Source organism: Cibotium barometz, chromosome 18 (genome assembly GCF_041138505.1).
Source record: "Cibotium barometz isolate CiBa-2024 chromosome 18, ASM4113850v1, whole genome shotgun sequence".
Taxonomy (NCBI): Eukaryota; Viridiplantae; Streptophyta; class Polypodiopsida; order Cyatheales; family Cibotiaceae; genus Cibotium; species Cibotium barometz.
In genome coordinates, this window is record NC_141063.1 from 43902072 (window position 1) to 43919613 (window position 17542).

The following is a 17542-nucleotide window of genomic DNA, read 5'->3' on the forward strand; positions in this document are numbered from 1 at the left end:
AACCTTGAGTCGCAATGGCCTGGTAACACACAGTCTGCCATGCATCAATAAAAACCCATCTCTGAGAGTGTAATGCTCATGCCGCTGACCCTCAGACATCTGATCATACAACCTTTCAAAGTCCTCATCATGGGCATACTGCTCTTTCATTTCATCAAGCTCATGATGATAAGCAAGTGAAACTGCAGAGACCTGTGGCTTGCGTGACAAAGCATCTGCCACTACATTCTTTTTGCCTTCCACATGCACAATCTGAAAGTGAAACATTGACAAAAAGTTTGCCCAACGCATATGCTTCTCGGAAAGCTTAGTCTGCGTGAGGAAATATCGCAAGGTCTGATGATCTGTCTGCACAGTGAAATCAGCCCCAAGCAAGTAGTGTTTCCAAGTAGAAAGAGCGTGAATTACAGCCAACATCTCTTTCTCATACACCTGCAAATGCTTCTCAACATCTTGCAAAACTCTACTCTCATAGGCTATAACATGTCCCTCTTGCATGAGAACTGCACCAATGTTACTTCCACATGCATCACACTGGACAACAAAAGCCTTTCGGAGGTCCGGTAACACCAATATTGGGTCCGAAGTAAGCTTTTATTTGAGCTTTTTGAATGCTGTAATTTCCCGATCAGCCCATCTAAACGGAGTTGCTTTCTTCGTCAAAGCATGAAGAGGCGAAGCAATTTCAGCAAAGTGCCGTATGTAACGCCTGTAATAGGAACACAATCCTAGAAAGCTGCGTACATCATGCACGGTCCTCAAAGCTGGCCAATTAAGTATTGCTTCTACCTTGGCTGGATCCATACGGACTCCATGACCAGACACAATATGTCCCAAGAAATGTATCTCTTGCAAAAAGAACTCACTCTTCACCATTAACAACCAACCTATGGTTTCTGAGTTCTGCAAACACAATGGCCAAATGCCTTCTATGCTCTTCCTCAGTTCGTGAATGCACAATCATATCATCAAAGAATGTGCCCACAAACTCTCTATGAGGCCTGAAAATCCTGTCCATCATTCTGTTAAATGTGGCAGGCGCATTTGTCAAACCAAAGGGCATAACCAAGAACTCATACAACCCAAACGTGGTTCGGAATGCTGTCTTATGCACATCCTCGGGTCTAATGCGTATCTGATGATACCCGCTTTTCAAGTCAATACGACTAAAAACTGTGGAGCCCTGTAAGCGGTCCAAGATGTCATCGATCCTCGGTATGGGGAATCGATTCTTGATGGTATTCTTATTCAGCGCCCTGTAATCTATACACATGCGCCAAGAACCATCCTTCTGCACTAAGAGCACAGGTGAGCAAAAGGGTGATGAGCTAGGCTGTATCAACCCTTTATTCAAAAGATCCTGCACCTGACTCATAATCTCTTCCTGTTGGGCTGCACTAATACGATACGGCGGTCTATTTGGTGGAGTACTACTAGGAATCAGATCTACAGCATGATCTTCTGGCCTCTCTGGAGGTAATTCTCCTGGCAATGACTCGGAAAAACAGTCTTGAAACCCACTTAAGAAATCAGTCCTGTCCTTATCTAACATTGACAAATTAGACTTAGACTCATCATCCTGTGCATCCTTTACATAAATCAAGTACGCGGAAAGATGCTTTTTCATTACTGATGAAATCGCCGAAGCAGATACAATAGGAACAGATTCCCCTTTGAGTTTTACATCCAATACATGCTCTTTCCCTCTATGAGTCAGAGTGATTTTCCTATTGTAAGTATCCACCACCGCATGTACCCTGTGGCACCATGGCATCCCCAACAAAACATCACAGTCATCCAAAGGCATGATGAAGAACTCTTCGCTGTCCACATAACCCTGCAAATGAAGCCGAAGCTTCCCAATGATAGGAGTGACGGGTTCTGCATACCCTGGACAAGCCATATTTGCCTCATGTAACGGCCCCATCTCCTCTGCGCGAATCCCCAATCGGCCAGCCAAATCTGGTGAAATGAAGTTGGCTCTAGCACCTGTGTCAAAGAAGATCAAAGCATTCTGATCTCTCACTTTGCCCCATGTCCTGCACAACTCTGTAGCTTCACCACCTAGCTGCTCCCCCACAAGATCAGGAACTAAGCCTGCAGAGGGCTTTGGTTTCTTTGGCTTGGGCTCTCCTTTATTGTCAGGGTCCTTTTTGGACGTTCTTTTGGGACAATTGAATGACATATGCCCCTCTTAAGTACAGTAAAAACACTTTTGAGCATCTCTCAAAGCCCGTCTTTCCTCAGAAGTCCTCTTGGGCATTGGCAACTTCTTATACTTTGTCTCTGAAGACCCTTTAGTATCACGAGAAGCATGCCCAAATTCTTCAGCTTTCTTGCTCAATTTCTTACTGCCTTTAAACCCAGATGAACCACCTGTGAGTAACGCATTAGCTGTCATAGCATTTTCAATCATCTGTGACATGTTCGTTACTCTTGTCTTTATACAATAATCTCGTACCTCCTTGGGCAGCCCACAACAATATTTCTCAACCTGCTCAGATAAAGACACGGCACGATAAGCAGTCACTGGGAGTAAAGCTTCCCAAAACTTCTTGTTATAATCCTCCAAACTATCACACTTTGAAGCATCCAGCTTGTGCCATGCGGTCATAACATCCACCTCAAATGTAGATGTGAGCCATACGGAAGAGAAAACCTGTTTGAATTGGACCCATGTGGTGGGTGCTATGCCCTGCAAAAGAAGAGTAGACCACCACTGCAAAGCATTGCCCTTGAGAAAAGTGGCAGCTTTCCTCACCTTAGAGGACTCTGTGTAATTCCCACCAGAAAAAGCAGCATCAAACTGCTGTAAAAAGGTAAGTGCCTTCAATTTATCCTTGGCCCCACTGAAAGTGTCAAACTTCACTGCAGCTCCCCCTTCCTTGTAATCCTTCGCCTTTCCCATAGGCGTTAGATTATCATATGGAAGTGGTTTCGCGAGATTGCTGCCCCCAACATTCATACCCATCATTGGGTCAACATTTCCCATTCCCATGCCAGGCATACCATACATTCCAGCCATGTTTCCATACATTCCATTATGCATACCTGGCTGCATGCCATCAAACATATTGCCTTGCATCCCAGGTTGCATGCCTGCAAACATATTTCCAGCCATACCGGACTGCATACCACCATACATATTCCCTTGCATGCCAGGCTGAAAATTGGCTCCAAAAGGCCCATACATACCCATGCCTCCCTGAGGATAACCCCCAGTCATGGATTGAAACACCGAGCCACCACCAAAATAACCTGGATGCATGTTCTGCTGAGGAATAGGTGGCTGTCCATAGAAGGAACTCTGAGAGTTTGCTCCATAAGCATGCTGCATATTCGGAAACTGGCCAAAAGATGGTTCCTGTGGGATGGCACCACTATGACCCTGTGAAAGATTCTTCGAACGAACCTTCTTCTTCCTTTTCTGGGGCTCTGTGCGGGGCTGTGTGCGAGATCTCAGAAATTCAGCAAATCTCTCACTCTGTGTGAGCTGCATAAAAGTATCCATAACACTAGCCAAGCGATCTTTGAACCGAGCATCATCATCCTCTTTACCATGCACATCTTCTGGCTGTGTTACATCCTCATAAGGCTCAACATCTGCAGCCTGTTCTCCTGCAAAAATATCCTCAGATACATCTCTTTCAGGAGAAGTCTCTTGTTCTTCTTCTTCATGATAGAAGTACTCATCCTCTGTATCAGACATGTTTGCTGAATTTTCAGCGATGGCTTTCTTCAAAGCAAGCACGAGCTCACCCCCTTCAGAAAGTTGATGATTGGTCCCGGGGACGGAACCTTGAAACCGGCCTCTGATAGAAAACCAGAGTGCGGTAGATTAGCAATCACCCGTCCACTTGTAGTCTAGATGTGAAACAAAGCAGATTGGAGCTAGAGTGCCCAAATCTGAAAACACAGCGACACCTGTTGGCCCCAAAGCTTGGCACCCCTTGCGGTATTTCTTTATTCAATTAAAATAATATGAATGGCTGAGTACAACACAAAGATCAGCCAAGAGTTGACGGCCCACAAATCCTTCTCAGCACAGAGGATCTATGCACACAGATCTGTGTTCCACAATAACACACTGTGCCTCCCTCTGATCAGCCAAGATCACTAAGCAGGCCCGCCATGGGCATACATCTGGCATAACTCAAGTGCATGATACATCTTCTGATCTCAAACATACATGTGCTGTCCAAACTCTGTCTCAACCCTTGTCAATCTGCCATACCCCTCCTCTCACAAGGGGCCAGATAACACATATCTGCAACAGACATCAAGCAGTAGAAAGAGAGATAGATGAACAGAAACAAGGCTTACCAAGTTCAGCTCGTGAAACAGCACTGGAGGAAGCAACAGCACCAATCTGTACTTGCAGGCACTTGTATCCACAACCCTGCTTAACACATGTGCTTGTACTTGCCTGTACCCTCCTCCTCATGTTCACTCTTATGCTGTCCTTGAAAGTACAGATCTGAAAAATCAGCACGGTACTTGATTGTACTTGACTGTACTTGCCTGTACTTGACGGTACGGTCTTTCTGCAGAGAATCAGAGGTAGCCGCCTGTTGCTGGATTTTGCTACTGGTTACCTGCGCCGTCCTGCTACAGTACTGTCCAGCACCTGTACTTGCCCTAGAACTGGCCGTACAGTGTACCTGCAAAAAGTACAGAGCTGTACTTGCAGTCGTACAGCACTGTACAGCCTGTTTTCAACAGTCGCAGCCACCTGTCTCTGTCCCACAGGTCTGCTGTTCGTACAACACTGTACGGTGATTGTACGGCCTGTTCCAGCATACAACACTCAGAAAACAGCAGCTACAGCCCTTCAGCAGTCGCCCCCTTCTTCCACAGCTTTTCCACGCTAGAATTCTCTCTTTTGCTCCACGACTCCCAAAAAGGGAAGAGAGAGAGAGAGAAGAGAGAGAAAACTCCAAAAGTGGCTCCTCCCCCAAAATAATCCCTAGGGCCCCAAACTTTAATAAGTTCCTAGGGCCACTAAGGCCTAGGGGCAAACTTTATTAAACATTAAAGTTTAATGTTTTTAGTTCCCCCCTTCACACCTAGGGATGTCCACACATCTTAAACTCTGTCCGGGCACCCCCCATGTGAATCATAAAATATTCTGACTCTGCAACCACCATGCCCACACTTGTACTGCTCCATTTTCACAGGGCCATGACATCCCAAGACTACAAGTCTCTTTTGTCGGGCCTTATTTGATAATATGGGCACCAAATTGGACTTCTCATCAGCTTATCACCCTCAAACGGATGGGCAAAGTGAGGCTGCAAATTCAGCCGTGTTGGATCTCTTGAAATGTTATGTGTCGGATCAGAAGTCTTCTTGGGAGAAGTACTTACCGCTTGTGGAATTTGCATACAACAACACGATGCATGCATCTACGGGAAAGGCCCCGTTTGAGATTGTTTATGGTAAGGTGGTTTTGCCACCCATCCTTCGCACAAAGGATGAGATATTTGCAGCTGATGAGTATGTAAGAGACTTGGATATTGCTTTTGCTCAGGTGCAGACAGCCATTGCAAGGTCACAAGACAAGCATAAAAAGGCTGCCGACAAGCATAGAAGGCAATTGGATGTTAAAGAGAATGATTGGGTATTGCTGAAATTTGAGAAAGCAAGACTTGCAAAGAAGCCTGGCAAAGAGGGTGTATATCCTAAGCTTGCAACCAGGTACTATGGGCCTTTTCGAGCTCCTATAGATACCTGCATTGCGACAGGTGGAGTGCAGAGTATGCATATTACAGGGCTCGGACAGAGTGGCTCCACATGGAGGGCAGGATTTGTGCCCATCTAGCGCGGCTTCGCACCACGGCCGACAGTGACTACTCCCCATGGAAACCCATGCCCAAGACTCTTTGAGTGGAGCATAATTCTAACGGTTCCGCCTCCCACGGACCTTAGTTATGCAGATTATCTCATCGAACATTCACGGTTTGGGGGTCCACAGTGCTTTTGGAGGTGTGGTGTCCTTAGAGAGGCGACTTCATACAAAGTTACAAACATGAGTGCATTTATTGCATTCAAAGATATTTTTGCAAGCAAGGGCCTAGAAATAAAGCAATAAAAGCTCTCAAATTCATGCTTGTCGAAGGGTAACAAGAGAGCTGAGTTAAAACCATCAATTTTTGTATGGTATGCTATCCCACAAAAGAAAACATACAACTCATTGTCATGATATGTTGTGACCAGGGGGTAGAGTTAAAATCGAGTGAAACGGACATCCCACCACTTTAGTAAGGACTTGCGGACTTCTGTCTCTTCTTCTTCGAATAGGGTTTTCGGTGGAGAGAATAATGTGCAATTGCAAAAACTAGCAACAAAGATTTTTTGATGGTGTTGTTCCTAAAGAGTATTGATTGTATATGCCACGTTTTACATATAATTCATGTTGGTGGACACTGGATATCAATGCTCCACCCTCATGTTGTATTGTTCAGGCACCGGCTAGCTTATGTTTGTACGGTCCCCATTATGATGAGTAGCCATAGTTGAGCAGCCTAGGTGCCCGGCATCCCGGGGATGGAGGCCTAGGAGATTTAGATGGTTTAGAGACGGCTTAGATTAGATTCTGCACATTGCCAAATCGACTACATGCTATAATGGACCATTCTCCCATAACAGTCCACTGTAGGTAGACTAATTTACTCTTGGATACCCTATCTTGACCTTGTGGAGCCCAAACGGGTCATAAGATGAGCTTGGATGGCCGTGGGAGGTGGGGTCAGTGCTTGTCTAATAGTTCTTTATGGGCCTAGTCTTCACCAGTGACAGTGGCACGGAATGAAATCAAAGCGGCGCGGCAAGTATTTTCAAGGATTTGATCAGCAAATGCAGCTTGAGCACACAGTTGTGAAGTAAACTTTCTCCACCTGCTTGGCGTGCGGTTACACATGCAGCTCAAGCACACGGATATGAAGGAAAATATCTCAACCTGCTTGCTGCAGTTACACTAGCACGAGAGGGGGTGGGGTGTTGTTCCTGTTGGTGCATGAATAAAATCTCCCGAAAGGAAAGAGAGTGTAGTTCTTGAGATCTCATCATACACTTGCTTTGGGTGGTTATATTGATAAGGACTTGTGTTTTCCTGTTTGTTTGTTTTATTTGGGCAGCATTTGCGAAGTTCATGGCTACCTCACTGCAGGGTGTAGGCAAGGTTCTTACAAACAAGTCAGAGTCTTGTTAGATAGAAAATTCAAAACTGTATCGATCTTTTCTTACCCACAGCATATCAATGAGCACTGAGAACCATTGGCTACAGAAAGATATTATAAATTACTCTCTTTGTGTGAATACCTGTAGTGCCTCGCAAATTGCCTCTTTTTCATTTGCATCTTTGATATGTTTACCCGCTAACATTGTCCGGAAAGCAGTATATCCAACCATCATCACTCCACCAGTCTTTTGCCACAAATTCAACATAGCTTTTCTTATATTTCTGCGTAGTCAAGCACAGGCACTTTTAAGAACATTCATGTGTATGGTGAGAAATACAGACCATGTTATGCACCACTACCATGCCATGACTACTCTGGACACTTAACACACAGTTTCTGAAACCTGTTTTCTTACATATTTGGGATGCCCTTGTCTCTATATAGCTAGTAAATAAATAGTTTGGCATGATCATATTCCCAACTGGCTTTGAAAGAAGTGACTGTAACTAGAGAAGTCCCTCTTAATGACTTCTGGCATTTGTATTTGTGTTGTATATAATGGAAGCAAGCTTTTTCCATGCACGGCAAGTCCTACAAATAGAAATGACAGTGATGTATCCAAATAGGAGAGAATCATATGTCATCCTCATCATGTGTGGAGTACCTAGCAGCAATATCCACCTCCCGGGTTGGTGCATGTGTGTAACTGTAGTATACCTGATGGGACGAAGGTATGGATATCCGGGGGTGAGGCCACTTGGTTCTTTAGAGAGACTGTAGCCTCTCTCTGTTGAAACCAAGGGACAAAGAGAGAGAGAAAGAAGAAGAGAAGAAGTATATTAACCTCTACAAAAGATCAAAAGATCTGTAAGACCAAAAGTTATTACAACCAATACATAAAGTACTGTATCATCGAACTAGCTATCTAGATAAACAACCATGTGAGTCACAAAGTTACAAGGTAGCCCTATGATGGCTGAAGCATGAGTGTATGTCCTTGTCCGAAGACAAGGGTCACTATATAGGCACTACATCTATGACCTCATATCTGCTCTCAAGATGCAGGTCCTGTAAGGAAGCATCTCTATGTCTGGAGGCTCTCTCAAACCTAAAGCTGCTATGTGAAAGGTATTCTCAGCCCAGTTGGCTTCAACCATAAGGCTCGCTCTGTAACTAGAGAGACAGAAAGAAAGATAACAAGTTTATACTTATGTCTTCTATGGACCCAGAGGTTCTATGAGACCAAACGGTAATACATGTTATCCGTGGGTAGACAAAATGTACAAAACAACGAAAAAAAAATCCACCTACAAAAAAACAGGGCCTGCATACTACATGAGCCCTATATATACAATGTAATAAGCAAATCCCATCATGTTACAAAGTACAGTCAGTGCCTCTCTATGGTGCTGACTGTGTCCCAGATCTAGAGATGTCAATCTCTGGAAGCCAGGACCTCTAGCTCTCTGGACAGACTGTGCTCTCTATTCGGTGACTCCTCACATATGCGATCCATCGTATCACGGGTCGAGACACGCTCTCATGTCAAGATCTAGTGTGCCATCCAGGATCTGTCTACTTAGTGGTGGAGATGTCGTCAAAGGCAAACCAGGTGAACTTTGTGTCAAACAACTCCCATGTTTGGAGACTGTTAATGATTTGTCTCGCAAAATCAAGTCCTATGCACACAAGGATGAAGTTTCAGTGACTTCAATGCAAGCCTCTACTACACATGGGTCAGGAAAAGATAGAGATGTACATGCAAGAAGAGAGAGTGGCAACCATGATGGAAATGTTTATGTGATGCATGCTTTCCATGGGGAAAGTGTTGGGTGTGTTAGCCGCCGTACTTTGCCTATGGAATGGACCAGGCAAGAACCCCATCATGGCCTGAAAGTTATGCATAATGACGGGACAGCCAAGGGCAATCATGTGTCACATGCTACTCATGCCATCGAGTATGTCAATGCAGAACAAGTTTCATGCGGGGATCCTTTTGTGAATGCAAGTGCACGTGCCTCCGTGCTGCATGTTTCTCGCCATGGTCATGTGCATGCACCTACTGCTGCCCCGTTGGATAAGGGGAAGAGGAAAATAGATGAGGAGGGTCACCATGCCAAGAAGCTGAAGGAATTTAAGGCAGGTGATAAATCTGTTAAGTTTGAAGCTTATGATGGTGATTATGATGCGAGCAAGGCAATATGGCTTTCATAGCCTAGTTTGATATTGCCTTCAATGCTGAGGAATTTTTTGAGAAGTCAAAGAATCACCATGGGAGCATGCTTCTAAAGGGCTCAGCTGCCCATTGGTGGATCATTGATTAGTGCAGAAGAACGGTTCCTTCTGCATGTGTGTGGATTACTAGGCCTTAAACAAGATTACCATTAAGAACCGGTTTTCAATCCCACGCATAGATGGCATCCTCAATAAACTTGATGGGTCTGAATGTTTCAGTTGTATTGACCTTAAGACTGGATATCACCGAGGGCGTGTGGCACCACACAATGTACACAAAACAGCATTCACGCCATCATTTGGTTTGTATAAGTTTTTGGTTATGCCATTTGGGCTCATGATTGCCCCGGCCACGTTTAACGAAATGATGGATCGCATTTTCCGCGGCATCGGAAATGCACAGGTGTGATTTTGATGACATCTTGGTATTCTCCAAGAATGAGGAAGAACACTGCCAACAATTGGCCACAGTGTTTGAAGAGCTTCGTAAGCATAAGCTCTTCATCAATGCGAATAAAAGTGAATTTTCCTCTCACAAATTCACTATTTGGGGCACACTGTATCTAAGGATGGCGTCAAGATGGATCCTGCAAAGATAGAAGCCATTCGGATTTGGCATGAGATATCTGCGGTACATCAAGTATGAAGCTTTTTGGGTTTATGTTCATACTACAAGTGTTTTATCAAGCACTTTGCATGGATTGCTTCACCATTGCATGAGCTCACTAAGAAAAAGACAGTGTTCAAATGGACCCTTGATGAGAAAGACTTTTTTTCGCCACAAGGATACCATTATGAGTGGGCCAATAATAGTCATTCTAGACTTGGAGAAACCTTTTTGCAGGTGCAGTGTGATGCATCGAGAAGTTGCATTGGGACTGTTCTAAATCAGGAGGGACATCCTGTAGATTATAAAAGTCGTCGTTTGCATGATGTCGAGCTTTCTTTGGGCATCTATGAGGAGTTGTTGGTTGTAATTCATGCCTTGGCCATTTGGAAACGCTACCTGTTTTCGGAAAAGAATATGAGAATGGCAAAATTCTTCTCTTTGTTTCATTTTCAGATCATGCATACTCTAGGAAAGAAGAAATGTCGTGGCGGATGCATTGTCCTAAAAGCCATATGTAGCTGCAGTGTCAGCTGCTTCACATGGAGACTTATATGCCATGTGTGAATTGTACCATGCAGATGCTCATTTTAGGCATATATGGACTGAACCAGTGGCTGGATATGTTCATGCCTCTTATGTGATCCAAAAGCGATATCTCATGAAGGATAGCAGCCTATGTGTTCTGTCAAACATGAGGCAAAAGGTCATTGATGAGTGCCATACTCCTCTGTATGCAGGACATACAAGTATCATACCCACTATGTGCATGATTGAGTATTATTTCTTTTGGCCAAGTATGCACAAGGATATTGCGGCATATGTGTGTGCATGTATCACAGGCAAAAGACTACAAGTTTGATTCACCCGTTGCCAATTCCCTTGCAACCATGGGAAAGTATTGCAATGGACTTTATCATGGATTTACCTCGTACTCAGCAAGGCAATGATGCTATTTGGATCATTGTTGATAGGTTAACTAAGCATGCACACTTCCTGCTGGTCAGAAAGACCTTTAAGCCTAAGCATATGGTCAAGATATTTTAAGCCTAAGCATATGGTCAAGATATTTGTGGCACAAGTGTTCAAACACCATGGTATGCCTAAGTCCATTGTGGGGGATAGAGATCCCAGGCCTTTTGGAGAGCTCTGGTTGACAATATGGGCACTAAGCTCTATCGCACATAAGAAAACAGCTTGGGAGAAGTATCTACTGCTAGTAAAGTTTGCATACAACAACACAGTGCATGCCTCCACAGGAAATGCACCAATAGAGATTGTATATGGCAAAGTGATATTGCCACCCATCCTACGCACTAAAGATTTGATCTTTGCAACAAATGAGTATGTCAAAGATCTTGATGTTGACTTTGCACAAGTGCAGACAGCCATTGCTCGTTCACAAGATAAGCATAAGAGGGCTGCCGACAAACATAGAAGAGAGACGGACATTCATAGTTGTTACGAGGCGTGCCTCTAACAGTTCGAGGCGTTCGAGGCATATGACTGCCTAATCGAGGCATCCGCCAAATATATATATATATATATATATATATATATATATATATATTTATTTATTTATTTATTTATTTTTGCTGGTTTGAGTCTTTAGACGGGGGCTTTAAGGGCCCAAGGCAGCCCCTCTCACACACACTCTCTCCCTCCCTCCCTCCCTTAAGCCTTTCTCAAGACCCAAAGTTCCAACTTCAAACTTCAAACACACTAGGATGATGATATTTTTTATACCCACTTTTGGAGCTCTCTCTATACTCTACCCGTTCATTTCAGTTCATTTCATTTTACTTTGTACCCTTGAATCTTGATGATGTATCCAGATGATGAGGATGGACTATTTTGGTCTCATAGGTCATTTTGGCCTTTTGCAGACGTTTAATACAGCTTTCTTTCTTTCACACACACACTCTCTCTCCCTCTCTCATACACACCCTCTCTCTCCCTCCCTCAAGGCTCATACATACACACTCTAGTCTCTCTCTCTCTCTCTCAACTTTCACTATATAACTATCTATCACTCTATATATATGTATATATATAAATATAACAGACGCCTCTAACGTCTCTAAAAAATACGAGCCTTTCGAGGCGTGTACCATACTTGCCTCGTACCAAACGCATCTGATGCCTCTAACAACCTTGCGGACATCAAAGAGAATGATTGGGTATTGCTAAAATTTAGGCCACGAGAGGAGGAAGCATGCCCTAACCTCTCTACTATGAATGAAGACCTTTTAAGGTGATCAAGCAGATCAATGAGGTAGCTTTTTGGTTGCATTACCTGATCATTGGCGAATTCACAATGCCTTTCATGTGAGTCTATTGCGGAAGTATGTGGGGCCAGAGCCAGAAGAGCTTGTCACAGAAGAGCCACTAGAGGTTGATGAGCTAGAGGAAGTTCTTCAACCTGAGCCGATTGTGTTTCACAAGGAGAAAGCTACCTAGTGGTAAGTTTTCCAAGCGATACCTTGTGAAGTTCAAGTACTACTTGCCTATCAAAGCGAAATAGGTTGATAAAGATTACTTCAAAGATTACCCATAGCTTCTTCAAGCATATTTGGAGGATTTTCAATTGAGAACAACTATTTAGAAGCCGGGGGGATATCACCATTTGGCCGCCCAAGTGGATCTCCCCTATTTCGTGCCATAGTACGAGATGCCAGACAGCTTCGTGTAGCCTGTACTAAGACCAGGACTCTGTATCACCTACGCAAGGCCAGGACTCGTGTCACCCGTAGTGTGGCCAAGACGTGGAACCCGCTGTCACGGGGGATGTTTTAGGCTTCCCACTAAACCAGTTCCGTAGCTCCGGAAGACCTGCTATTTACAGGTTCTAGAAACGAGAGATATGTCCATTGCATAATGCATGTGCACGCATCTCTACTTGCTTGAAGCTGATTTCGCGTGACTTGTTTTCGTGTGATTGTCTGCTATGATTCGTCCAGTTCACAAGCAGGGGACACCCACTCGTGAACTATGCGAATGCTCTCTATTCTGACATGGTTTGTGGCATGTGAATAGGTAGTATCTTATTTAATCCATTAATTATTAAGCATAGGTTTTATAACCTTTGGGCATTCAGACTTAAGGTTTTATAAACCTTGGGCTAAATCTAGCCAGCAACCCCTTGCCATCCTCCTACTTGACTTTGAAAAAGCATTTGACAAAGTGGATTGGAACTTCTTGGAAGCCACGATGGCGCATATGGGATTTGACTCATCGATTAGAGGTGTCTCGTGCCTGTAGAGGGAGCACATAGCACACTTTTGACGCTGCAAGGATGCCCCCTAGCTCCCTCATTGTAGTAGCAGAGGCTATAAGCACGTTCATTCAGGCTACCCTCCGAGTCTCCAGTCTTAGATTGCCTCTATGTAGAGAGGAGGAGTTATTGGACTCGGAGCTCGCAGATGATACCCCGATGTCTTTGAAGTTTGGAGGCCTCACATGCATGTACTTCTGGAGAGCCTTCGAGGTGTTTTGTTTGGTAACAGGAGCCACCATTAATTGGCACAAGTGAATGGGATTTCGGATCAATGATTCCCTGTAGGCGGATTAGGGTTTGGATAGGGGGTTCACTTCGATTGAGAGAGGATGCACTACCAAATACCTTGGTTGCTAGGTTAGCATTGACATCGCCCCAGCGCAACAATTTGTGCTTGTGATCATGAGCATTAAGAGCAAACTTCAGCATCGGAATAGCGAGAATCTTGATTTGGCATCTAGAGCCTTGGTGGTTAACCAAGTGTTGTTGGTCACTGCTTGGTTTATCACTTCTTGTTGGGTTCTTCATAGGGGACGCACTGAGTTACATCGCCTCATTTGGAATTCTCTTTGGTCAGGATTAGATGGCATAGTACACAACAAGCTAGAGTTGCTTAGGAAACCATAATCCTACCCAAGCAAGCGCTCTGTGCCACAAGGATGCCCCCTAGCTCCCTTATTGTACCTCATAGTAACAAAGGCTATAAGCAGGTTCATTCAGGCTACCCCACAAGTTTCGGCCCTCTGATTGCCTCTATGTATAGAGGAAGTGTTATTGGACTCGGAGCTTGCAGATGATACCCGATGTCTTTGGAGGCCACACAATACTTGTGCGCTTTCTCGATGGCCTTAGAGGTGTTTTGTTTGGCAGCAGGAGACATGATTAATTGGCACAAGTCAGTGGGATTTCAAATCATTGATTCTCCATAGGCAAATTGGGGTTAGGATATGGGGTTCACTCGGATTGAGAGAGGATGCACTACCAGATACCTTGGCTACCAAGTTAGCATGGACATCGCCCCAACCTAATAGTTTGCCCCTTTGCTCATGAGCATTAAAAGCAAACTTCAGCATTGGAGTAGCAGGAAGCTTGATTTGGCATCTAGAGCCTTGGTGGTTAACCAAGTGTTACTGGCCGCTACTTGGTTTATCACTTCTTGTTGGGTTCTTCATAGGGGATGCATTGAGTTACATCGCCTCATTCAGAATTCTCTTTGGTCAGGATTAGATGGCACAGTACACACCAAGCTAGAGTTGCTTGGGAAACCATTATCCTACCCAAGCAAGTGGGGAAATTGAATATTATAGATCTAAAGGTGCAGTGTAAGGCATTGCCTTGTAACATGATTGTAGAGGATTTCTTTCTAGCACTATAACATGAAAGGACTTTCTGATGCAACATGTTACAAGGTGTACTCTGGTTACGGTGATTGCATATACAGCCAACGTTTTATCTTCTCACAGAAAGAGCATCCACCCCCATCCTCCCCTTCGGTTATTCTTGCAAGAGGACACAAATATCCTCCTTTATTTGGCTTTCTCTACTTGGTGGCCTCGCCACCAACCAGTGGAGATCGATCATTAGTGTTAGCCAAGCATGCCCAAAATATGCAAGAGCTTCAGTGTAACTTCCGGAGTGGACCCGGGGGTTTCACAAAACACTTGACCATTAATGCAATTAAACACTGAAATTGGCCTCAGCCTTAAACACATGACACTTAATTCACAAAACTGTAAAAAAGAGATGTGCACAGATGACACCGCATAGAGGCCGGAATGGGCCGACCCCCCCCTTGAGTATTTTATTACCCAAGGAGAATAATATCATGTACAAGCTTTGAGGGCCTTACTCTCCCCACGGGAGATGCAAGATTATCCATATACAAATGCAATAACACAACCCAACACAAGGCAACCATAAAATTCAGCCAATACACAAGCTATAGAAATGTTGATTCATTAGCAAGTACATGGGCTGGTAGAGCAAATACAACCCTCAAATCAGCCGGTACAGCGCTCCATTCAGCCGGTAAAGCAAGTACATGGGCTCGTACAGCAGATAAAGAATCTGAAACAGCAGCATTCAGCCAGTACAACAAGTGCACGGGCTGGTACAGCAAATACAGTGGCTAGTACAGCAAGTACCCGGGTTGGTACAACAGATACAATGGTTGGTACAGCGAGTAAAATGGCTGGAAATCGTAATACAATGATTAAATACCCTTGCCTTTAGTATTTCTTCGCGATGGAAGCCTTCAAAACAGTCCCCAACAGCTGGTATACTGCATGGGCAGCCTTCAAGAGAGAGAGAGAGAAGCCAATAATAGGGCAGCCTGTAATAGTGGTGGAGAGCCATAACCTTGGAGTAGAGAACCACTAAGAATAGAGAGGAGTTGCCAACATGGTAGAGGCTAGTTTGCAACAGTAGAGCCTCCTCCAAATGAAGAGAGAAGGCTCCAATTTACAAATTTGGAGAGCCACACAATAGCTGAAGTGACAAGTGTGAGGCCACTTGTCTCACTTTGATTCAATTTCTAACAAGTGTGAGGCCACTTGTCTCACTTTGATCCACTTTCTTGCCACACGTCCCGATCTAAGAGATGGGTCCTTCCATAAACTATATCTCTAAAATTATCAACTGGTAACCCATTTGTCATCATAGGTACTTTGGCAACTCATGGTATTTGCTCAATTCCATACATAATGATGCGAACAGAATTTCCATCGGAGTCGGGCCAAAAATAGCAACTCTCCTAAATTTTAGGAGTGTGATCCTTTGTATTCCAGGATACCCCCCCATTGTACTTTCCAAATATTTAGACGTCCTGGAGTCCACCAGATACTAGGAAATGTCCAGGCTAGTGACATTCAGAGACAGTCTACCATTGCTTATGGGAGTGCAGGGAAGCACGCACGGTTTGCACTGCGATAGCACATCTCCTTGGGAGGTTAAGGAAGGATGCTTACATTTCTTTTGGTGTTATCATTGGCTGACATAGTCGAGCCCACAACTGAGGTATCGGGGGATCGACAGGGGTCTCGTCATTATGATCAGTCAAGGAGTTGCTTGGTAGTGTTGTCTTCAGGACATGCCGGAGTCAGGATGTCCCACCTCCACAGAGGTTGGACAGTGCATGGCAAATTATTGCTAGCACTGCAACCTCGCACATTTGGAAGGGCTCGCACATTTGGAAGGCTAGATGCACTAAGGCCATTGAGGGAACTTTGGTTTATGAGTCACAGTGCATTTGTAGGATTTGGAGTGATATCATCCACACTCTCATGGCCACTTGGACTAAAATCCAAGAATCTTCACGAACAGCGGAGAGAAAGCGCGGCACACTATGTTTGCAGGATTTGGAGTGCATTCATCCACACTCTCATGGCCACTTGGGCTAGAATCCAAGGATCTTCAAGATCAGCAGAGAGAAAACGCGGCAAGTTTAGAAGAGAGTGGGACCATGGCATATTTTTCACTACCACTCATATGGGACCTTCTTGGCAGCACAAGGCACCTGATTGGTTGAGATTTCCCCATTATTTGGTTTGAAATCTTCGTTTTGTATTTTTTTTCATACTTAATAGGAGTCTCTTTTTCGGATTTTTTTTTTATTTAAATGAACAATAACTCTAACAAGCATAAACAAAGAGTTTAAAGTCACACCTGGTTCACAAGAGGGCATACCCCGCCCATACACTACACATACAAAATAGTAAAACATTTCACGCAAAAACAGTTCTAGGCATGTAGGTATGCCATACAATGCATAAAATGTATTGGAAAATCTCCGTTTCATATAGCTTGTAGCAGGTGGTAATTCCTACGTTTGTCCCCAAGCCAGTCGGAATACCATACTCTAAAACTGAACACGGACCACCAAAGTCCCCAGCCTACCAAATCCAACCTAGACATAAGTCCCCTACCATGAGGTGCCAATCCACATGACCCTTGGTGTAGACACAACTCCCCTGTCATTATGTCATGTCGACACTATGTAGCCCACCGTCCATAGGTAAACAGTGATATCTCTCCCGGCTTCTAAAACAGTTGACCGCAACTGAGAATCTTCGGAGTATGCTTCTAGAAGTTGCGGATACTCCTAAGAATATATCTCATCCATCCACTTAACATCCATAGGTGAATAGTTCTTGAAACTTTCGCTTCTCTTGAGAACGCTTAATGACTGTCTGTACATATGCAAAGGCAATATCCAGGTGGAGTGTGAAGGAGGGAGAGAGCATC

General features: G+C 44.3%; 1 protein-coding gene across 2 annotated transcripts in view; it reads right to left on the reverse strand.

The window, feature by feature from the left end:
- Positions 1–17542, reverse strand: part of ATRX (P-loop containing nucleoside triphosphate hydrolases superfamily protein) — a 134777-nt gene that overhangs the window by 55903 nt on the left and 61332 nt on the right. For both annotated transcript variants that reach the window (XM_086812638.1, XM_086812637.1), the window contains one exon: positions 7321–7462. In XM_086812638.1, the coding sequence (XP_086668764.1) occupies positions 7321–7462 (142 nt within the window). The remainder of the gene's footprint in view (positions 1–7320; positions 7463–17542) is intronic.